Source organism: Ursus maritimus, unplaced genomic scaffold (genome assembly GCF_017311325.1).
Source record: "Ursus maritimus isolate PB19 unplaced genomic scaffold, ASM1731132v1 scaffold_3, whole genome shotgun sequence".
Taxonomy (NCBI): domain Eukaryota; kingdom Metazoa; phylum Chordata; class Mammalia; order Carnivora; family Ursidae; genus Ursus; species Ursus maritimus.
In genome coordinates this window covers 37,265,789-37,291,187 of record NW_024425563.1, presented here as the reverse complement: position 1 = coordinate 37,291,187, position 25,399 = coordinate 37,265,789, and the positions used below count along the sequence as shown (strand labels likewise).

The 25,399-nt window shown below is 36.4% G+C and overlaps 2 protein-coding genes across 3 annotated transcripts in view; one reads left to right on the top strand and one right to left on the bottom strand.

The window, feature by feature from the left end:
- The window catches only part of IMMP2L (inner mitochondrial membrane peptidase subunit 2), an 845,846-nt gene that overhangs the window by 436,248 nt on the left and 384,199 nt on the right, over positions 1-25,399 (bottom strand). The window lies entirely within an intron of this gene.
- On the top strand, positions 21,762-24,701 carry LRRN3 (leucine rich repeat neuronal 3). The gene has a single exon (XM_008686512.2). It carries the CDS (start codon positions 22,174-22,176, stop codon positions 24,298-24,300), a length of 2,127 nt encoding a protein of 708 aa, XP_008684734.2. The 5' UTR covers positions 21,762-22,173; the 3' UTR covers positions 24,301-24,701.

Genomic DNA, 25,399 nt, shown 5'->3' with positions numbered 1-25,399 from the left:
AAATTCAGCAGTGCCTTCTCTGTGAAGGGTCCATATATGTACAACCTCTTAGCTGTTGGGAGTCTCGCAGAAGCCCAATTCATTCTCCAGTCACTTTTCAAGATGCCTCTTTAGAGTGGCATTTTGTTGCTGCTCAGCATCACGCATGTGAAGTATTTGGGACTGGGGTTTTGACTATGTACCCTAAAGCCACTGTAGCTGAAGAGTTGTTTTGTTTCCCTTTTAAGTCATGGGAAAAAGAAAGAGACAGAGAAATTCTTAAAATGAAAAACACACAAAAAATGGCAACTACACAAAAAGTTTCATATTTATCCAAAACAGAAATAGAACGATCCCAGTTCTTTGTGCTACTCCATTAGAAATTTCTTCTCTTCTTGGACATTCCATCTCAAATGTAAAAGGCTATGAGACTATTCCACTCTAATCCTCTTTGATTGGGCCCTAAGAAACTTTATAACACACACAAAATAACTACAATCTTTGAAATTATGAATCTCATTGCCAAGTTATTTTTGTGAACTTTTATTAAGACCCTAATGCATAGTCTAGAATAACAGGCACTCAAGCCCCTGAGTTGTTGCATTACAATTTTTACATTGCTGACAATAACATGATCTTCTTCAATACCACTATGTCCATTTATTATGGTGATTTCATAGAGATAGCTCTCATTTTTCTCTCATGTGAAAATTCCTTCTTGTGAATGCAAATGAAGGATGTTTAAGTTAAATTTTAACAATTTGGGGTTGTTTCCCCCAAAATGTAACCACATCTTAAGAAATGACAATTGGCCTATTCTATCATCTCAGAAAAGCTGTATTAGCATTTCTGTAGATTTAGTGAGCAACTGTATTTCTCTATCTATTCCAATGCCATCTTAATACAAGCATGCACGCACACACACAAATACTGGACTTAAAACATTTTGCCAACTGTTAATAGTTTCTTACCATTTAAAAACATTTCAGTTAAGTCTAGACACATTTACTTGTACCTGGTCTCCAATAATATTTCTTCTAAGACATGCCATATAACTGAGATGACAAGTATTGTGGTGTCTTTTAAGAGTTATTTTTATAGGAAACACTGGAAAGAAATCCACTGGCCAATAAAGTTCTGCAATCTTTAATGGAAATTAAAGTCAAATACCATTCAAGGGGCTCTATTTTGCTCTGCCATTTCTCCTGTTCTCACATCTCCACCTCCAAAATCAGTCTAAGTCACAATAAATTCTAATAATCTATAACCATTACTATGACTATTATTAATTGGGTAGCGGTTAACATTTAGTGATTACTTTCTATGTTCCTGATGCAGTAAAAATAATTTTTATACTAAGAATTTTTAACGCATTATTTGTTTTAATTTTCATGATATCTCTCTGTGCAGATACTGTTATCACCCATCTTTTAATAGATAAAGAATCAATGTCAGAGAAAGAGAAAGAATTAGAGTCCATGTCTGATCTTTTCATTACTAGGCTGAATCTATTGACCGCCATTTTAAGAATCAGAGAGCAGGAGAACCAGATGAAGCATTTGCATTGAATACTTAAGATAACTTACAGTTAAGTGTGGGGCAAAGTGGGAATAGTGAAAAGTGATATTCCTATGATACCACTTTGGAGGAAAGGCTATATTTTCATTTTCAGTTTTCAAGTATAACACCACTCATATCTCTGGGTTTGGGCTTATACTCAGGCAACATTTCCGAAAGTCAACCTTGCTAGAAAAATGACTCCTACTGTTAAGGAATTCCTTCTTTCCTTCCTTCATTCATGCCTTCATTTTTCACAGCTCTGGCTGGTTTTACGGAGTTGGAAAGGATGGAACCCCAGTAGAGAGGACAGAAGTCATACAATTCTCGCTCTCCCTCCCTCCATGTCCTGCTGCCCCATAAATGTATAGCTCTGTAAGCCACCGTTCAGTATTATTCTAGAGAATGAACGTGTCTTTTGTCATCTGCGTTAGGCTTACCAAATACAAACTTTCATTCTAGAAATGTTCTCACATCTGCTGCTAGTGCTCCCAGTTTATATATTTTGAGTATCATTATGCTGTCAGTTGAGTAACTAACACCATCACTTCAATCACTGCTGCTCTCAGTTTAAAAAGGGAAGAGGAGATACTATACATGAAAGTATTAAGTATGGTTGCCAGCAATAGTTGAAAATGGTGCTAAGTAATAGAATAGCCTCATCATTAATCCCTTTACCTAGTCTTTGGGGGTTTGGCTTTTTGGAACACATGCTAAAGAAAGATTTTCAGATGTGGGGGAAAGGAGGGTTGTTAGTAGGGATGGAAAATGTGGAGAACTTGCCAAGGGGAAGCTGGGGAAGTGACATCAATGTATTCTGGTAAATTGTAAGCTGCACTATTCATTAATTAAAAATATGCACACAAATACCCAGGCTCTCGTTCCATTGGAAGCAGAAGCAAATCTGGGACAAGAGAGTCATGACTTCTGGAACAACAGGGAGAAAAGGAAAAGCAATCAGAGGAAAGGGGATAGTCTTATATGCATGAGAGGAGGAAAAATAAAGGGAGGGGAAAAGGAGTTGCAGGTACAATAGCAGTTAGAAGTGAGCTGGATGCAAAGTATGGATCCACTTGCCATAACACAGAGACAAAAGCTTGACCATAGACTTTCAAGAGCTCCCAGTGCAGAATGATTTCTATTGCCACATCAAAGGAATCATGAAAACAGAAATGTACTCACTTCTGTAGATTGAAAATTTATAAAGAAATTTGTATTTCCAAATAAAATACTCACAAAACCTTTTAAAGTGCCCTTTAAGAGTAATTTGATTCCTCTCCCTGAGATAAACCAAAGAATCCAAGTGTCAATATGTTGAAAAATGACAAAACAGATGTCAAATAACCTTCATTTTGCAACAAACAACCTTCTACGAATCTGACATCTAGTTATTCCACTTAACGTCATATATAAAACTCAGAAATTATGCAGCCAGAGAATGGAATGCTAATTCATGACAGCATGTAGATAGGAGCAGATGAGAACAAAACACCACAAAAGCACATAAATTGACCAAATAAGACTGCATATGTTCCCATCTTCTATGACAACAGACACCTATTGACTGACAATTTACATCTGGTTTGCTCCCCTATTCTGCAAATCACAAAAATGGGTTGCTGTGGCAACTGTCATGTGCTATTTAGCTTCCTAGAAGGAAAAAACAAAACAAAACGAAAACCTCAAAGTACCTTTTTAAGACACAAATACAGCATGCCTTTTTATTGTTCCTCCTACCCCAAGAGAACAAATCTCCTGACAGTAGATTTATTTTTTCATAGCTTTAAAAATGGGCTTGCTTTCTGTCATTTGCATTTTTTTATCATGTATACTACCAATTTATGCAAGTAGGAAAGAAAAAAAATCCATAGAAATATAAAGGAGATAGATACAGATTGCCTGAGTCACATGAATGTGATAGGGCCATTGTCATATACAGCATTCCCACTTTTATCATCAGCAGCTCTCTTAGCCAATTTAACTCTACTGATGTATGTATCAAATTCATGCATGATACGCCGAGGAATACACTAAGAGCTCAGCAAGGCAAGCGCATTTTTCTGAACCAAAAACAAGAGCAAGGTGCAAAGAAAAGATCATTAATTTTCATGGAAGCACATTCTTAATCTCCCAGTAACACATAACATAGTCTGTTCACAAAGATGCTACATGGGATCTTAGAACACATCAGGTTACCAACATCTGTGCACCGTGGAGCTCGCAAACTAACGCCTCCCCACGGAAGAAAATGGGAAGAAGAATAGTCATCCCTTACCTACTTACTTCTCCCCTGGGACCTAAGAGAGTGAAGGCAAATATGTAGAACGTTTAAGGCCCTGAAAATGGAACAATAAAAGCTCTAGTCATTGTTCTCCATATCTAATGGCAAGTTAGATAACTTTTCAAACTCCCCAGATAGTGGTCTGATGTGGGAAGGTCAACGAGTTACAAGGGCTCAGTTATCAGCTCTTGAAACAATAGAAGTCTCTTCTCTCTGGAAGTTCAGAGAGTTTGAAAAAGAAAAATGGTCCACTTAAAAAACGAACAGATATGTCCTCCACCATCACCACGAATGCCACGTGAAAACCCTCTTGAGTTTCTCACCAGCCCAGGCTTGACTAAAGGACTCACTATTCTGAGGCAGGAACTCAAACAAGGCAAAGGTTGGTGAGGCATGGCTACTAAAAGATACTAGGGATTTATAATGTAAGTAATAAGGTAGGAGGAACTGAAACCTCAGTGTGTGAAAATACTCCATATGCAGAATGCAGATAAAAGTGCCCTTTACAGATCTTGGAGGGAAAAGTACCTGACTGTACGCTGTATCAGTCTTCTGCTGCTCCATTTAATCATACCAACGAAATGGAATGAACACACAAATAGATTTTTTTTTTCACTTTTCCTTGGGCAACAATAGAGAACAATCAATTTAAAAATAATTGGAGAAATTTGTGTTTTGTTCAGAAGAGAAAAGGAAAACATTCATTCAACAGTACCACATAGAATCATTTGCTTAATAGCATTTCTAATATGTTATGCATTTATGCAATCTACTTCTTACTATATTAAAATGCAAAAACAATTACTCTGAATGTAAATCCTAGAAAACAATCAAAGTTTCTATTAAATCAGGGAAGAGACAGTTAAGCCGCAATGTGATTTGCAGATGCTCATGAATAGACAATACTTAGAGTTTCTCTCCTTCGAAAGTGAAAGAGAGGCTGGTGGAGATTCAGAGATCCCCTCCCTCCCGCTCTCCCTCCCGTTTTCCTTCCCCCTTTCTCTATTCTTCCCTACCCTCCCTCCATCTCTTCCTTCCTTTCTTCTCAGGCTCAGAATAAGGGGAGTTTGTATTTAAAGTCTGATACTTGAATTATGGGGGCCTATCAAACCGCCTCCCGTCGCAGTCCTCCATCCGGGAGAAACTTCTGACAACATTCGGTTATAAATAGTTTACACTCAACTGATCAGTCACAGGGGAATAGGGGCAGTTTCAGCCCTCGGGGCCCTTTGTCACACACAAAACGTCTTTGTTGTTCTTTGTACACTTACACTAAACCCATTTCTCTGCATTAAAAAACTAAAATAAGCATGTTCAAGAAGAGGTGACCGAACACAAAGCAACGAATAAAAAGGTTCACAGGAAGCATTTTCTATCTCACTGTGTCTGAAAGGAATTGTTTTAATCCACATGCTTTAATTGTAGTGCTCCTGAGGTTCTCATCTCAAATAGGAGATTCAATAAACGTTTTCCATGCTCATGTTAAATGTCAAGACCATAGGTTTGTTCTTTCAGATCTAGTGAGCAGTATCGTTGGATCATAATGAACCCCCAAAGATTTCTTTGCCATCGCTCAGCTGTCCATTTCAAAGCTCTGGGTCCTCCTATATACATCTGACTCCGCTGATAATATCATAGAATCTAGTAATACAGAGCTTACATTTTCAAGTAAATTTTACTCATTTTGTGTGCTTCATGAATTCTGGGTGCTTCCGCTGAAACTTAGTGCCAACAATATTTGCCCAGGTTTGACTGACGGCAGCTATTGTTTTGGTTTGGACGAACTTTTGTCTTTAACAGAGTCTATATGAATTTTATTACATCAAGGGTGTTTTCTTACACCCTAACATATATAGGGGAGCAGTGTCTTCTGTAAGGATCTTTCTCCAGCACAGATTCTTGATTCCAACTGGGCTTCATTAAAGACACAAACTTGAGGCTGTTGAGATAATGACTACTTTCCACTTGTTCACTATCAGCTGGCAACCACCAAGGTCTGGCCTCCACCCACAGCAAACCAAAAAGTCTGTCAGTGTTGAGAAAAGTTGTCTAGAAAATTGGTTTGGTGTGGTGCGAGGCAGGCAATAAACCAAAAGTAAATAAATCATTTCTGGTAGGAAAGGAAAATGAAACGGGGATGGTGACTCGAAGCAGTACTTTTGGTAAGGCGGTGTATAATCAGGTATCACTTGTAAAGAGGGTACAGCAGCACATGCCAACAGGATTAGTGTGGGAATCAAATAAGGACATATATGAAAACAGAACTAAATTTTTGCCAGGTAGCACATTATGACTGCTATTACTTTTGTTGTTTTTGTTGTTTGCTGATATTGTTATACGACAGAAATAGGAAACTAATGGAAATGACAAGGACCTTAAGGAATTTTTAGGATCAGTACTGTAGTGAAATAATGCAAGGATAAATAAATCATCGATGACCCTAACTGCCTATGGATATTGGAATTAAATCTACATTTGAGAAAATTATGTTTTTTCTCTAATCTATGTTTCTCCAGACAATTAATGGGAATTAGTCATTAAAGAAAATCTCAAACTAAAATTTTTCAACTCCATATTCTTCATTATCCTGACATGGTTTAATTCTCCTAAATTAAGGACAGTTTTCATTCACTAAAACAAAACTATACCTTCCAAGAAAATCTATATAACACCAGGAATAATCACAAAGATATCCTATATCTTACTAACCAGAAACATGAGTTACAATGAACAGAAATCAGAAAAAAAATCTCATTCTATTTGCAGTTTATATCATGAACTCCAATCCACAGTGGTTTGATTTAAACTTTATTACATGGTTGTACTTGAAGAAAATATGTAAAATATGAATATAATATTTAAGTATAAAGTACCCACAACTCTTCAGCTTCAGAGAAAGGTTCCCATAATATAAATCAATGTTGACTAATTTTTCATTGAGCAATATGAAATATTCCTGCAACAGAAATTAAAGGTAAATTAACTTTATTTCACAAAGTAATTTTGGTTGGACACAGGAGAATAGTAAATCTAGGTGAATGTCCCAGATCAAATTTAAAGGAGTCTAGATTTTGAATCATGTAATAGCGTGAAGGGAAAATGTCTTCTCATAACTGAAATCCAGTAATCAAAAATAAAAATGTATTATATCCTATCCTGTGAAGCTACTATAACATACTGTAAAACCGTTTGCTTTACTTAGCCTAAAATGATAGTTTTGAAACATATTCTTAAATTATCTACAGAGTTTATCACTAAGAAATTCTTCCAGACAGGTGGTTTTCCACCTAGTTTTCATCTAATCTATACATGAGATGAATTCCAGGCTTTTAAGTATAAAGTAGGTGCAAATCTACATTATTTTGAAAGCACCCTCTGTCCTCATTAAGATCTAGAACTCTTTTTCCATGACTGGTCCTCTAGCCCTATGCAACGCCCCCCCCCCCCAAAAAAAAAGAAGCTTAAAGTTGGCATATTGCTTAAGCTGTTCCTGAGGGAGCTGTTGCAAAAGAAGTCATCTTATAGCAAGGCCCTGTACTGCCCATTAATACAAAATTAAAATTTGGTAGGAACCACCAATTGTACTACTTTCCATTTCAAAGAAACAGCCATTTTGCCTTTTTTACTTCCTCATTTAACTTTAGTCCTTTCTATTCACTACCTAAACCCCGCAATACATATTTCTTTTTTTTATGTCACTGTTTTTAGGGATCTCATATTCCCTCAAATATTCATTACCCAGATGTAGCCTAATCCTTAAAGAGGATATGGTCAAATATCACTGGAAACTTATAAAGCCCACTATGAGCAGGTATAATGTGAATTAATTTGATCCCCTGTGTCAATAATAATTTCTAATGAATTCAAGGGAGTCTCGCAGGGGAACCAAATCTCACAAGGTTGTCTTACATGAGGCGGTCCTACATAATGAACCCCACGTAAAGAGCTGCTGTGATATTCCTGTAAAGTTAATTGGCTATAAGGTAGGTGACAGGAAGAAGGGAACTCAAAGCTTTAACTTGCATATACGACCTTTTATTTCCACACATGAAACATATCATAAAGCTTCGCTGACCTACTGCATGTCAAGAACTAACTCTGTCCGCCCCTTCAGGCTTCTCCAAAGTACCACCAGGTCATCTCCCATTCATCATTTGTCAACACACGTGTTAGGGAAAGAGTCCAGGACTGGTCCAATAATGAGTTTCCTCTCACTGAAAGATGCGCGCACATGCACAAAGACACGTAAACTACCTCTTACCTGGCTTAGATGATTACTTTAAAAACTCAAAACCATAATCCAACAAGATTTTTGTCAAGCTTTCACTGGAGTTTTTGTTGTCATTCTGTTTTAAAATCTTACAGCTCTGGACGCAAATATGGCCCTGTTGTTTGAAGCAGTTTGTCAGGAGTGTTAGGGGGTAATCATACAGCATGAAGGAAATCTGGCACTTTTCAAATGAAAATAGACAATGCCAAGCTCATTATAAGGAACTAATGATACAGACCGTGTCGGTAGTATCAGCTCTAAGTTACAGTAACAGAAAAGCATAATCTATCACTGGATTCATAGCAGCCTCACGCTGACCCATGACACACTTGAAATGTGGCACTATGGTTTATTCTCTTGTTCACTGCATTTGAACAAATTTTTCAATCACGGGAGCTCATTTTATTTCAATTCCTTTCAAAATTTATTTTCACAATCCTTAGTAAAAGTATAAAACACACTGATATTTATGCTGTTATGTTTAGTAGCAAAGAAAAAAACAATATTTTATCATAGGCAAAGCAGAAACTAAACTGCCCAGAGACTCTCTGCCCTGAGTTTTTGTCAGAGGAACATTCTTCTGCGGAATGTAATTTTGAGTTTTCTTTAATCAGATTGCAGCTAAATATTCTTCATTTTCTACCTGTAGTACATCTTGGGATTTTTGTCCAGAGGCTTTCTCATCTTCTTTACAGACCAATGACTTTCTGTTCTTTCAAACTGAACTAATCAAGGAGCACAGATATGATGAAGACCTTTTGCTACCATCCTTTTGCAACATATCTCTGCTTTAAAAGCCATCCTTTCTGAGATTGGTATAAAAGCATTTATTTGCGGCAACAATATAGAAGAAACTATTTTTCTTGTTTTTTTGGAGAGGTGGGGGGACACATATATACCCATGATGTGCTCTCCCATGTAAGACCTAGGGAGAGCAATACTTGTAAGGTCAGAAACACAAGGTAGAATCAACTCAAGCTGGAATCACTGCTTATTTATTTTCTTTTAACCACACCAGGGAGATGGACAGTCTTCAGGTGACTCAAAGAATGGAGACCTCAAAGACTTAGGTTAGGGTATTTGGCTATCTTCTAATGAAGAAGGAAATGATTTAAAAATTGCTTGAATTATCTGCATAATTACCCCAAACGCTTTCATCTGAAATGTAGGATAATTGATGTCTCCATGAGACATGTATTTTCCAAGCCATTGTACTATAAGGCAGTACTGTGATTATTTGTTGTCATTCAATCAGGGGATTGCTAGCGAAACTAAATCCAAGTGTAGCTGGAAATGTCTCTGAAGATAAAAGGAGGCATCATATACAAATCATCCCACTGCACTGGCTTCCCAAATAAACTGGAACCTACCAATAAGAATGAGCTTTTTGAAATCAAAAGTATCAAGGAAAAAAGGAAAGCTTATGTAGGAAGAGTTTTCCTCTTCACTCATGTGATATTTTTAAATACAAATTCATGCCTAGTGAAATCAATGACCCTAAATACCTACCGATAGAAATAAAAACTGGAACAAAATGGGAAACTTTAGTACAAGAGTTTAGTCAATCACACTGAAGATTTTCTGGACAGAACTAAAGGGATCTTCATATAGACATGTATGTGCACACACACATTTTGCCAAGAGAATAATTATTTTCCCATATAAGTTGTTTCTGAGATACAAATAAAAAAAATCTCCAAATTCTCTATGAATTTGTAAATGTCCTAAGAATCCTTTCATAGACTACTTCTGATCCCAGTAAAATTCACACCCTATGTGTATGCCATAGTTAGACACATGTGCGAAATGCAAACAAACATGATGAAAACCTGAAAAGATCATGAAATCTCTATGTAAATTTATCTGTCAGTAAGATTATGTTTGCACCAGGCAAAGTACTGGAAGAGCTTTGAGCTTATTTATTTAAGGGTATTACAAAAATTATGTAATTATAGCACTTAAGGGGCATCTTACTTTAGAAATGAAGTCATCACAGGTCACAAGGTCTCCTCTCTATTCTTGGGTCTGCATGCTTTCAGTATGCCGCTGCCAAAATACTGTCAATCACCCAAATAGAGATCTATATAGTTCAATTATAACCTGAAGTAAAATTTCCATTACTCTGTTTCCCAAATTGGAAAACAAGATGATTATACTACAGTCTAAGATGAGTGAATGTTAAGGATAATGCATAAGTGAGTGCTTTTCCCCAAAGACGCCTACACTCCGGGCTAAACAAATGCTAAATAACAAGGGAATAATAAAAAAAGAAGTTAAAAAAGCAAATCAGGCAACCAAAATCCACTGGCTCTCACACAATATTGAATGAAGTACTGTTATGCTTTACTATAGAGTTCCTCAATATATGAAGTGATTCTCATAGACTACGAGCATAAAGAGATGAGTTCTGGCTTAGAAATATCATTTGTTTTGCTAATCATGTACAAAAATCAACTTCACATATAATGCTATTAATGAAGTGCTCGGTTGAGCAAAAACTATAATTAAAAATAAATACAAATCAGAATTCTTTTCATAATGAGAAATGACAGTATCACGACAAGCTGGTAATTTGTGAGTATACAGGAATCACTACAGCAATATGCAACACTTCTGACACTCAGATTTCATTCCCCACTTTCTGAAAGAAAATGGTAAAGGAGGAATTTCTGCACTGAAAATTATCCTTCTCGGTTGTCGCTAGGCTATAACTAGCTTCCACAAATCTCATGCTTTGGGGGTGCCACATTTGGAATTATTTTTTTAAAGAAAACTATCCTGACCCTGTTTCACTTTATTCCTATGGATCTCCCCACATAGCACAAGCCTCAAATCTGAAAACAGAAGAAAAAAAAGATAAAAAGTCCAAGACTCCCTCAAAATCTGCCTAACAGCATATTTTAAGATTGGGAGAAAAAAAGAATTTGTGCTATTTAAGTTACTCTTGGTTTCTCTAAGAGAAATTCATCCCGAGCTTAATTTCATAAGGGATGGAAATAGTACACGACTTAAGATCTGCAGGAATGTTCTCTGTGTTCAAATATAAGGTCTTGAACATGACAGGGACATAAAATAATATCAAATCTACCCTCTTCTTTTTTTCTTTGTACCTATAGCTACTCCTATCATAAGGACAGGAGAGAATCTAAGCCAGTTTGAGAATCTCAAAACATCAGATGGGAGAATCTGAAAATGCCAGAATCTAAGGAAATCAGTCTCAAGGATAGTATCCATTAACTGTGCGGGTATTCATTACATTTCAGTACATAAATTCTGTACAATAACAAAACTAATTTTGCTCAGATTAACAGTCTTCTGTATAATGGCAACTGTATAGGGGATCTCTATGGGATTTCACGGAACGTTAATAATCAATTTGGAAACAATAGTGAAAATTTCATTCAAACCCCAAATTTTGCAAGGAACTAAGACAACAATATGGTTTATCTGACTGGCACAGCAAAACTAGACCCAGAAAACAGGTTTTCTTTTTCCTGCTCCCCTTCTACGACAGTCTGCTACCTTCAAATTTTCATTTGCATAAAACTTTTTTTTTTTTAAATCAGAGGAGAAACAAATAACAAAAGCCAGTGTACCCACCTAGTGGGAGAAAACACCTTTCTGAAAAGATGGTAAGATGATGGGTGCTATGTTAATAAACATTTGAGAGAAAGTAGAGTTTGCTAGTATTAAAATATAAACTGAAGAATATTACTGAAAGTGTCTCCACTGACAGGCACTCGGAGAGAGACTTTTATAGAGAAAGTGTGGGAGCAAAAACAGAGAATTGTTGATTGACTCTAGTTTAAAGCCGACTTGGCTGTTCCTGGTTGGTTTCAATTTTGTAACCTTGAGGCATTGACAGGCTTTGATGTTGGTTTGCTTACATGGGCCCCTGGCCTAAGGGCCACTTCAGTCTAACTGCCTTCTTGTTTAATTAATTTAACAAGGTTAAAGGTTAAGACTGGGTTTCAGAGGAAAAATGAAGGGATTTGAATGTACATCTGAGGGAGAGGGAACTGGCAAGTCATTTAACCTTTTTGGCCTTATACATAAAGTAAGGATAATAATAGCGTCTACAAAAAGAGTGGACCTGAGGATTACCTGTGAGAATGCATGTAAGGTGTGAGATTAGTGGCACATGTGTGGCACTGATGTATTCATTATTAACTGCAACTACTATACGCACCCTCTTCCTGAGCATTTCCTTTTTCCCTGCTCTGTCCCTATGCAGCTAATATTGACCATGAAGGCTGAGTGTTATCCCACCACACTCGGGGATTCTTCCCACCTTGCAAGAAGAGAAGCCAATTTGGATTTGGTCAGAGCCCAGGGAAATAGACCTAACTGTGGCAGGCCTATAGACTGAGATGATGGTGGGGGAATTTACACTAGAACGAATGCCTGAAGTCTCTCCAAATTTTCAATAGTCCTTTAGACTAAGCCACCTTTGCATGAGTCATTTCACCTCTGAGAGCCTCTGCTACTTTATTTCTAAGAGAGGATGGATGGTTCAGAAAGTGAGGTCTTTGGAGCCCTTTCAGGATCAGATGCCATGGGCAGGAAAGCCAACCTGGGTACCATCTAGATCTTTCCAGATGTCTGCCTTCCCACACTCTCCAACACCACCCTACCTTCTGTGCTAACCAGAATAGATCTTACCTATGTTGAATTAATGTAAATACAAGTAAGACCTTATGAGAACAAAGGGTTTCACAATCAAAATGAGGTTGAGAACCAACGGCTCTCCATACCCATTTCTACCTAAGAATTTACTACACCAAAAATATGCTGATTTTATATGATACCAAATATATCCAAGTGGCTGAAACTTCAATAGTTTCAAAAATTCCTATCTTTCCGGGTGCCTGGGTGGCTCAGTCGCTCAGTCGCATCTGCCTCTGGCTCAGGTCATGACTGGGGTCGGGGGATCCTGCTCCACATCGAGCCCCTCATGGGGCTCTCTGATCAGTGGGGGTCTGCTTCTCCCTCTCCCACTTCCCCTCCCCCAGTTTGTGCTTGCGCTGTCTCTCTCTCTCTCTCTTTCTCACTCTCAAATAAATGATATTTTTTAAAAAATCCCTAGCTTTCAGTTTAGCAAATAATCATAATGGTTATACTGTATATATGTCAATATTAATAGTTACTGACAACTCATTTTTCAATCAAGGGACCTAATCCAGGCAATTTACTTACCCAGTGGGTAGTGTGCCTTAATTTGATGACTAAAGCAACTCTCTTCTTCATTTACTACTGTGTAGATATAAACATGAAATGAAATAGGAATAACTCCAGGTAATTAATCTGACAGAGTTTACAAACCTCATAACTAAAGTTCACTGACCCTAATGCGTTAATGACATAGGCCTAGAGTACTGAATGTAAACTTGCAATCAGTTAAATACAAAGGTTTAAGCTGAGTAACTCAGTTTACCCACAACTATTTTTAGACATCTTTTTTAAAACCTTTCATGTTCACAGAGAAGTATACACCTTTTAGGATGGGAAGGAACCTTAACTATCATATAACCAACGTCTAAACTTTAATGATCCATAACTTGAGGTACAGGAAAGTAAGATGTCCTATCCACAATTATAAAATCATCCAGTAAACCTGACCCATGTTTCATATCATAAAGCAAATTTTCTTTCTCTATATCGATTTTTTATTAACAGATAAATACTATAAGATAACATTCCTTAAACTATTCTAGTTAACATTATCTACTTCCTGGAAGTTGACCTACAAATTCAAACAATTAATTAGTTTTGAAAAACCAGAAAATAAATATTTCTCAAGGAAAAATGAATACCCTTTTATAGGAATGCATTTAGTATAATTCAACAACATCTTTGAGATATGGAACCTTCAATTAGAATTGAAGAAAGATTGAGTCTTACAACAAAGGAATATAAAGTCAGATAATGGGAAAATAGAATTTAAGTTCCTTACACAAATGAACTTAGCTAGCAATTTGCAATAGAAGAAAAGGAAAAACTGGGCTTTAATGTAGCCATGGCAACTTCCTATCTTCACCAATTTTTGAACTTAAATATCCAAATGTTTCTCTTCTTCAGACTCTGTAGTCTTTATAATACACATAATGAGGTACAGGGAAGAAGGCACACTTTGTTCTTAAGCTTAGCATTGTAAAAATTCATCTGAAAGATAGTGGATTTTAAATCTTCTCCCCCCGTCTTCCCCCAGTATACCTCAGTTGATTTTTTAAATCAGCATCATGACAAAACACAGAACATTCAGACTGATTCTGTGGGATGGCCAGAGCTAAGCATCCTCTCCTTGCTATGTCCGCAGAGAAGTGCATATACTTTTATTGTGTCAAATCTGTTGCATGGCATCCTTTGCCAGCCACACCTTCGATAACTGCGAACCTGGTGAGTAGACATTGCATCTGATTTATTGCTAACTCTCCAGCACCTACGACAGTGCCTGCCAAAACGTGGTTGTTCAATAATGTTTGTTATGTGATGAAAAACAGATGAAGCTAAGGAATAAAGAACTTTTGACCTAGGAAAAGGAAGCTTTTGCCCTATAAGTTTCCACATATAATTATGTCTAGAAACAATTTCTATTTTTAGATTCAAGCAATCTCAAGTTATAATGAGTATCCACAGGTTATTAAAAATATTGTAAGATTTGGGAAGTCCTAAAATTTCTTTCTCTCAATACCCTAAACTGTCAAGTTTCATGCTGCTGGCCACTTTTTTTTTTTTTTTTTTTAAGATTTTATTTATTTATTCGACAGAGATAGAGACAGCCAGCGAGAGAGGGAACACAAGCAGGGGGAGTGGGAGAGGAACAAGCAGGCTCATAGCGGAGGAGCCTGATGTGGGGCTCGATCCCATAACACCGGGATCACGCCCTGAGCCGAAGGCAGGCGCTTAACCGCTGTGCCACCCAGGCGCCCCTGCTGGCCACTTTTATATATATATATATATGTGTGTATATATATTTGTGTGTGTGTGTGTGTGTGTGTGTATACATATATATATATATAGATAGATAGATAGTTTTTTTTTTACTGTATGTATAATTTGAAACATAAAATGTTTTAGGACTTTGACTCTACATCAGGCAAAATCTACCTGGGGGATCCAATAAGAAAAATGAAAGATACTGTGAAAAAAAAAAATTCAAAAAGCACAAAGGACTATGTTGAATGAAAATTCCACATCCTAAAATGCTTTTAAAACTTTTTTTAAAAGGTCTTCTGTACCACCACCATCCCCCACACACAAAAGCCTTAACTGTCATATTATATTCTGTCGATGAAAAATAATCTTTAAAGTTTTTACAAATCTTATGAGATTACAAATGAAAGCACAGTGATAGATGCAGTAGGCCCTCAGCAAATATTTAGGGAAAGACGAATGGAAGAATAAATGAAAGAGTAGATAAATGATAAGCTCTAATGAGGGCTGACGTTGAACTTGTAGGACTCATTCATTCAAGTCATTTAAAAGAGCCTTTATATAATACATTTCCCTGAGATGTCAGTTTTCATTCCTGGTGACGTGTCATTATCTTCTGAACTTTTATAATATTCAATTATAATTTATTTTGCTTTAATATATAATAAAGGTTCAGGTGCTTTTAAAACTAAAAGAAGGTACAAAAATGACCTTCCAAAATAGCTTTACATAAAAAAAAAACCGAAAAGAAAATTGTTAATTATGAGTTGGGTTCTTAGCTGCTAAGAATAGGACCATACACATGAATGTTCACCCTAAAAAAGAGGAATCAGTTAATGACAATGTATACAATGTTAGTAACAATATACACTGTCAGTAACAATAGTTTGTATGGCTTATTTACTATATTTTTTTAAGATTTTTTATTTATTTGAGAGAGAGCATGAGCAGTGGGGAGGAGCAGAAGGAGAGGGAGAAGCAGACTTCCCCCTGAGCAGAGAGACTGATGCAGGGCTCAATTCCAGGACCCCAGGATCATTACCGGAGCCGAAGGCAGACACTTTATCAACTGAGCCACCCAGGTGCCTCAATTATTTACCATATTTTAAGGAAAAAAAGTAAGCTACTTTGCCTACATGTTATCTACTTTACATCCACCCATCCATAATATAATATTTATTGAAGACTTATGTTCCAGTCCCTATGCTAGGCTCCAGAACAAGCAAAGGTCCTAAAACCCTTTTTTTTTTTTAACTAAAGATTTTATTTATTTATTATTTATTTATTTGACAGACAGAGACAGCGAGAGAGGGAACACAAGCAAGGGGAGTGTGAGAGGGAGAAGCAGGCTTCCCGCTGAGCAGGGAGCCTGATGTGGGGCTTGATGCAGGGATCGATCCCAGGACCCTGGGATCATGACCTGAGCCGAAGGCAGACACTTAACAGCAGAGCCACCCAGGTGCCCCCTCCTAAACCTTTAAAACTCAAACTGAAATACTGATTTTTCTGAAGTGCAATTTTCCCACTCTTATTTTAGAAGAAAAAATTTCCCAGCATATTGATGGAGTATGGGAAATTATGGAAGTATACCAATAATTATGAGATGCAAGTTTTCTAAGCTTGGAAATATTTTTTTAAAAGTTTATTTTTTTTCAATGCATTCAAAAAGGAAAGTGGGAGAGGGAAAGATGGGGAGAGGTAGGATATAAGTGAGAGGGTCTATGGCATTAAAATTCTCAAAAAATGAAAATGGGATTAAATTGGTCAATTTATTTTTAAGAGATATAATTACCTTAATATTTTAAAAAATTTTTATACAGATGCATATAAAAAACAAGTGAAAATCTCTCTAAAATCAATACCACCATTATAATTATTTAGCTCAAATCTCAAAATGGCCAATAGCAGAAACCGTTTTCTCAGCTTAGTAAAGCTAAAATGTGGCTTTAAAGAACAGCTATGTTTTTAAATTGCTGCCTATAAAGTGAACCATTTTCTGTTTTGCTAGTGGATGCTTTGTAGTACAATTGTGATATTTCTACTTTTTAACCATCAGACAATAGGAAAAGAAATCTGTAAGAATCTGGGGGTGTATCTGTTTCTCTTTATTCTGTTCTGGCTGTCTTGCTTATTGGTAGTTACTTAGGAAGGAAAAAAAGACATTTTCATCACTATTCCATATGCCATCATCTAATACAAATTATAGAAAGACACATTTATGAGTTATTGTTTTGCACATATTTGATTAATGACCCTTACACTGGAAGTACTGGGCTAGGTACTAAACAACCGATCAAATGTGCTAACATAATCAAATCGAAAGTAAGTTGAACACAGCCCCTAATAAACTCATAATCTAGGGAAGGTGTAATAATCGAATAATCTCATATCTGATAAGAGGATAATCTGATAATCTAATGTCTAGTAATAATCTAATGTCTGACAATTTTATATTCAGTAAAGGGAAAAAATATAAAGAAATGATTAACACATAGATGAGAGGTGACCAAGAATGAATCCAGCAAAAGTCTCCCAGCACAGGGTTGAGGGCTAAGATTAAGCCTAGGGCCATGAGAATCGAGGTCCGGTTCCTGTGATAATACAGTCTTTTACTAAAGCAGTTATGTTAAATTATCATTTCTGATGACTATGGTAATTAGGAACTCCAACCTGACTTACCTGCTTCTGATTCCATGTTCACAAGCAAATTGTAGATCCATAATTTGTATTTCCAACTACATTTTTTTTTTATAATGAAGCAACAAAATTGACCAGCAGATTTGGGGGTTTGTATTCTCCTGACAGTCATATTTCTCATTGTAACATACTGGCATTTTGATTTTGTCCCTCATGAGTTCAGTTAGTGTGAACCACGCACTAGCCACTATCAGTAGATTGATAAAGTTAATTTTTCAAACTTGAAAGGCTGAAGACCAAAGTAATGACAGCTCTGCTGAGAAATAAAGTCACTACAATAGCCTTTTGTTAAAACTGTTTCATCTCATCACTACATGTGTATGCAGTGTGGATTATTAGAAAGAGATGCTAAGCCTAAAGACAAAACCTCGGTTCTATTGTCACCCCTCATTTATTAGCTGTGTGATCTCTGGCTGATGAGTCTCAAACACCCTTATATTTAAAAAAAAAATGAATTAAAGTTACAGAAGGTTATTATTAACATAAAATAAACAATGAATAAGAAAAGGCTTTAAAAACCATAAAGCACTAAGATATAAGATACTATTACTGCCTTACTATCCTGCGAACAGTCTACGCCAAAGAGCCCATTAGTGAAAGCATCATAATCATTTCCAAAGACATGAGAAAAAAAATCAATTTTACAATGAAGGAAGGCAAAATTTCCACATCCTCCATTGTGCTTCTCATACTGACAATTTCTTCCTACAGATCTGGAGAAAGAAAATTTGAACTTGCTCACTATCACAACTCTCCTTATTTTCAAAAGCTTCCAGAATAAATCTAGTTCAAATATGGTTGTTTCTGGCATATGGTTATATAAATAATGAAATGAGGTCAGAAAAGAGTTTCTAATTAAACAAAGATATAAATTTGAGAAAAGAAAAGAATAATTTCCAATTAAAAAGTGGCATTATTAGGTTAATGTCCCCCAAAGAAGGTTCCATCTTAAGTATTTCTAATCCTTTAGTTAACGTAAGGACATAGTCCTCTCTGCTCAACTGGAGAAAGACAATTTAACTGATTAACTGGCAGAGGTTATGCTTTCTTAGTTCTCAAATGACTGATTTATGGGAACATGCAGAAATATCTTTCGTACTTTGTACCTTAGGCTGTTTCTTCATTTTTGGAAGAAAGAGGAAGTAGATTTCTATTTTAGTTGTATTCAGGTATCCTTCCTATGTGCTCCCATATCAGCTGTACAGTGAATTGTAACCATCTGTTGACTTGTGCTTCCCCCTTCTGACTGAAAACTTAAGGAGGGAAGAGAACATGTCCAGTCATTTTTTTATCCTCTAGCTATTAACTCAGTAGCTGGAACACAGAAGGTACTCATTAAATGTTGACTGAATAAATTACGGAATAAACTGCAGACATAATATTAGATTGACTTTTCTTTAAAGTCTAATGTTCCTTTGGATTATACTCAAATTCAGTCTTTGGATTTTAGTAATATAGGCAACATGCATTCTGTATAATAGATTCATGCAAGTTAAAGCAGCTGAATATTGAAATTAGTAAATTAAACAGATTGAATTGCTTAAATTATATGTAGAGAAGATGAATATATACATTTATTAATATAATTCATTTATCCTTTCATTCAAAACATCTGTGGAGTATCTACTACATTCTAATTACCATGCCCAGGAGCTGGGAATGGAAAGGCAGGCAGGCCTCAGGATCTCAAGGAGATGAATACCTGGTGAGGCAGAGAATCAAGTAAATATTTTGACAGAGGTGTGTGCTAGGGCCATGGGATCACTGTGGAGGGCAGTCAGGAACAGCTGGAGGGGAGGGCTTATACAGAAGGCTTCATGGAGAGGTGATGCTTGAACTGAGGTTTGACAAAACAGTAAGAGTTAACTTACAACAAAGAAACAGGAATTCCAGGCAGAGAGAAGATGAGGTACCCAGAGCTCTGCCGACCGAGGGGAGGCTGCATGCAGAATGGCAGAAGATGAGGAGAAACATACAGAAAGAGAAGAGAGACTGAGGACTGTGGAGGGTCCTATGGACCAAGGATTTATCAGGAATCCTCAGTGAAGAAGGAGCTGTATTAGATTCTCTCCTCAAGGGATTCAGAGTCTGCTTAAAAGAGATTAGGAATAATAGCCAGAAGGTCTAGTTTAAAACAAAACAACGATGAAAAGGACTCAGCCATAAAAAAAAAAAAAAAATAATGGAGTCTTGCCATTTGCAAACAACATGGATAGACCTCGAAGATACTACGCTAAGTGAAGTAAGTCACACAGAGAAAGACAGATACCATATGATTTCACTTATATGTGGAATCTAAAAAGCAGAACAAATGAACAATAAAAAAACACAAATAGACTCATAGGTACAGGGAATACACCGGTGGTTGCCAGAGGGGAAGAGAGTGGGGAGATGGGTGAAATAAGTGAAAGGGATTAAGAGGTACAAACCTCCAGTTATAAAATAAATATGGCACAGAGATGAAAAGTTCAGCATAAGGAATGTAGTCAGTAATATTGTAATAACCGAGTATGGCAACAGATGGTAACTACACTTATGGTGGTGAGCATTTTGTTATGTGTATAATTGTTGAATCGCTATGCTGTATGCCCAAAGTGAATATAATATTGTATGTCAACTATACATCAATTAAAAATTAAAACATTTTAATTAAAAGTGGAATTTTAGATCTGCAAACAGATGAAGTAATGAAAAAAGAAAAGCAAAGACACTTTTAATTCAAGATGATTAGTAGTTATCTGAACTTCATGATCCAGATTTTAGATAAAATCAAGTCCCAGGGCACCTGGCTGGCTAAGTCAGTAGAACATGTGACTCTTGATCTTGGGTTTATGAGTTTGAGCCCCATGTTGAGTGTGGAGATTATTTCAAAATAAAACCTTAAAAAAAAATCACATCTCTTAAAGGATATGAGGAAAATTAAGTGTGACTTTGAGCTGTAAATTTATGATTTTGAAAAACAATTTTTTTCTTAAAAAAATGTTTCTCTTTCTCTGTAGAGACTATTTCTCCAAATATATTTGTCCCTGTCCTTGAAACACCCATCCTATCTTAGAACAAGTCAACAGTATTTACAAAATGATCATTCAGCAGATCACTATTGCTTGTAGGCAAAAAGTCCCAGAATGAAAAGTCCAGGCCTGCTCCAGCTTCCCTGGACATTTGCAGGAAGAGCTCACTAGCAGTCCAACTGATGGAGTATACATCTAAAAGTAGTGTGGTATTTTAAAATACAACACATATCGAAACTGCAACTTGATTTTGGATTGCTTATTTTTATGTGATAAAGACATCAGTATCCATTTAAAAGACGGAATACTTAAGTGCCTGTTTTACTGATGTAATAAAGTTACTTTTTCACCGTTAGTGACTAATGGAATGTAAGTTATTGTCAGGGAAAAATAAAACAGTCAAACATTAATCTGAATTTCATTAAAGAATGACAATATACAGGCACATCTATGGAAGAGACAATCTCTTCCAAATACTGGAAAATTCAAGTCACTTTATACAAAGGAGACTATGGAAAGAAACATGAGTGAAAATGGGAAATCCAGCTAAATACTTCTACACTACTTCTAGTTCATTTCATGAACATGAATTTGTTTCTAAATGTTGTCTCCTGGGAACCTGAGGAACCACAGGCTAAATGATTTGACTGTAACTGAACAGTATTATTTACTTATAAGCATCTAATTTTTCTTCTCTAAGAGAAAAAAGCAAGCCATCATCATTGAAAGGTTTTTCCTCTTTTTCACTATAACTAATTGTCAAAGAGAATGACAAATATAATAAACAAAATGACCACGTACAAACAAGTAAAGATTGGAAATAACAGAAAAATTCTGGAAGCATATTCATTATGCTTAATATAACACCAGCCTTCTAAAGATTACATGTCTCAGCCTGTCCAATGTGCTGGCCAAGGAAAGTCACAAGAACAGAGTCATCAAAATGTATTGAATTAATTATAAACTCGGAACAATATTATATGTAAGATAATGATAGTTACTTAATGGATATTTACTGATGGTATTTTTTTTTCTTTTGGACTAATTCTTCTTCTCTTTTTTCTTTTCTGTTCCATTTTATTGTAGTCAGCACCATGCTGTTATTCCTGCAAGTACTGAACAAGCATGGGATTTGAATATTACACTCCTAAATAAATGAATTGCTCAATTTCCTGGGACCATCTATACATAACCCATCTTCAAAAAGTGTATCAGTATTCTATCATAAAGGAGATAGTGATCTTTGTTCCAATATGCGTGACATTTCTGGACAAGACAATTGTGGCACCTGCACTTATTTCCATGAAGAAAAACCTTGCAGTTTTATGGCATTCATCATTTGACAAATGCAACTATTTTCCTTATCAATCAACTCTTACTGAACTTCCTAGCAGTGACTGTGGAATCCTTAAGGGCCCATTAAATTTCTGAAGAAGAAAGCTAAGATGAAGGACATGCCACTCCGAATTCATGTGCTACTTGGCCTAGCTATCACTACACTAGTACAAGCTGTAGATAAAAAAGCGGATTGCCCACAATTATGTACATGTGAAATCAGGCCTTGGTTTACACCCAGATCCATTTATATGGAAGCATCTACAGTGGACTGTAATGATTTAGGTCTTTTAAATTTCCCAGCCAGATTGCCTGCTGACACACAGATTCTGCTCCTACAGACTAACAATATTGCAAAAATTGAATACTCCATAGACTTTCCAGTAAACCTCACCGGCCTGGACTTATCTCAAAACAATTTATCTTCAGTCACCAATATTAATGTAAAAAAGATGCCTCAGCTTCTTTCTGTGTATTTAGAGGAAAACAAACTAACTGAGCTGCCTGAAAAATGTCTGTCTGGACTGAGCAACTTACAAGAACTCTATATTAATCACAACTTGCTTTCTACAATTTCACCCGGAGCCTTTATTGGCCTACATAATCTTCTCCGACTTCATCTCAATTCAAATAGATTGCAGATGATCAACAGTAAGTGGTTTGACGCTCTTCCCAATCTGGAGATTCTGATGATTGGGGAAAATCCAATCATCAGAATCAAAGACATGAACTTTAAGCCGCTTATCAATCTCCGCAGCCTGGTTATAGCTGGTATAAACCTCACGGAAATACCAGATAATGCCTTGGTTGGACTTGAAAACTTAGAAAGCATCTCTTTTTATGACAACAGGCTTATTAAAGTGCCCCATGTTGCTCTCCAAAAAGCTATAAACCTCAAATTCTTGGATCTAAATAAAAATCCCATTAATAGAATACGGAGAGGTGATTTCAGCAATATGCTACACTTAAAAGAGTTGGGAATAAATAATATGCCTGAGCTGATTTCCATCGACAGTCTTGCTGTGGATAACCTGCCAGATTTGAGAAAAATAGAAGCTACAAACAACCCACGGTTGTCTTACATTCACCCAAATGCATTTTTCAGACTACCCAAGCTGGAATCACTCATGCTCAACAGCAATGCCCTTAGTGCCCTGTACCGTGGAACAATTGAGTCTTTGCCAAACCTCAAGGAGATCAGCATACACAGCAATCCAATCAGGTGTGATTGTGTCATCCGTTGGATTAATATGAACAAAACCAACATTCGATTTATGGAGCCAGACTCACTATTTTGCGTGGACCCCCCTGAATTCCAAGGACAAAATGTTCGGCAGGTGCATTTCAGGGAAATGATGGAAATCTGTCTCCCTCTTATAGCTCCTGAGAGCTTCCCTTCTAATCTGGATTTAGAAGCTGGGAGCTATGTTTCCTTGCATTGTAGAGCTACTGCAGAGCCACAGCCTGAAATCTACTGGATAACACCTTCTGGTCAAAAACTCTTACCTAATACTCTGAAAGACAAGTTCTACGTCCATTCTGAAGGCACACTAGATATAAACGACATAACCCCAACAGAAGGGGGTCTATATACTTGTATAGCAACTAACCTGGTTGGTGCTGACTTGAAGTCTGTTATGATCAAAGTGGATGGTTCTTTTCCCCAGGATAACAACGAATCCTTAAATATTAAAATAAAAGATGTTCAGGCCAATTCAGTTCTGGTGTCTTGGAAAGCAAGTTCTAAAATTCTCAAATCCAGTGTTAAGTGGACAGCTTTTGTCAAGACTGAAAATTCCCATGCTGCCCAAAGTGCTCGAATACCATCTGATGTCAAGGTATATAATCTTACTCATCTGAACCCATCAACTGAGTACAAAATTTGTATTGATATCCCCACCATCTATCAAAAAACCAGGAAACAATGTGTAAATGTCACCACAAAAGCTTTGGACCCTGATCGAAAAGAGTATGAAAAGAGTAACACCACAACCTTTATGGCCTGCCTTGGAGGCTTTCTGGGGATTATTGGTGTGGTATGTCTTTTCAGTTGCCTCTCTCAAGAAATGAACTGTGATGCTGGACATGGCTACATGAGGAATTACTTACAGAAACCAACCTTCACATTCAGCGAGCTTTATCCTCCTCTAATCAACCTCTGGGAAACGGGCAAAGAAAAAAGTACAGCATTGGAAGTGAAAGCAACTGTTATAGGTGTGCCAACAAATATGTCCTAAAAACAAACTAACTAAACCTACTTCAAAGAAAAGCTTAAGACTGCAGCTGTGCTTGGAAAAAAAAAAAAGCAGAGAAATATTGCTTTCTAGAAAGAAGTTTAAGCTTCACCAATGCTGCTCCTGACCAAGGGAAATATGTACAAGTTCAGCATTTTAATTAACTGGCTTCAAAGGGTACTGTGGCAACCAAATAAAATAATTCCATTTTCTAGAACTTTCATGTAACTTTTATGTCTGGACTACAGTTAAAGTGGACAAAAACATTTCTGTATTTTTTTTAAGTATATAAGAGTAGTTGAACTGAGCAATACCTCCTCCTGTGTTGTATTACACATATTAGCCACGAGTTTTTGCAGTGACTAGGTAACTTGAATTGACACGTGGTGTAATAAAATGGACAAATTCTGTAGAGTAGACACAGTGAGTATGTCGGCCTCTTTTATAAGAAAAAATACATTTTGGATTAAAATCAATTGCTTTTGTCTTGTTTTTGTTTCTAAATAAAGAATAATTTCTGGGAAATGTCATCTGACCAGGTATCATTTAAATGACATTTTTTAAAAGTGTTTTTCTAAAATGAAATTTGGAATGCTGAGGCACTTTTATTGGGTTCTGTAATTACATTTTTATAATGCACAAAAATGAATTTAGAGCACTGTATCAGTATTGAAAGGCAATAACAACACTCTATTTCACCCTTTGCTGACAAAAACAAATCCTCAAGGACACCATGTATTCACTTAAATATTTTCTTAACAAGCAGGTTTTAGAGTAAGATTTAATTGGTAAGTTCACATAATATAAATGCAATATCTAAGGAACTGAAAGTTTTATTTTAATAATTAGTAGCAACTCAAATGTAAGCTGTGTGCTTTGCAGAAAATACTGCCAATTTTTGGTAGGATTTATGATTTAGGTCTAATTTTCCAATCTCTGTGATTCTGAACACTAAATGTGCTTCACTGCAGTAATAAGCAAATAATCTAATAATTTTCTGTTTTACAAATCTAACAACCAAACATGTTTCACATGAACCCAAAAGAAGGAGGTTTACATACCTACATAGCCACTAACCTAGTTGGTGCTGACTTGAAGTCTG

Coding starts and splice junctions, on each gene's coding strand:
- LRRN3 (XM_008686512.2), top strand. CDS start 22,174: ATGAAGGACATGCCACTCCGAATTCATGTGCTACTTGGCCTAGCTATC.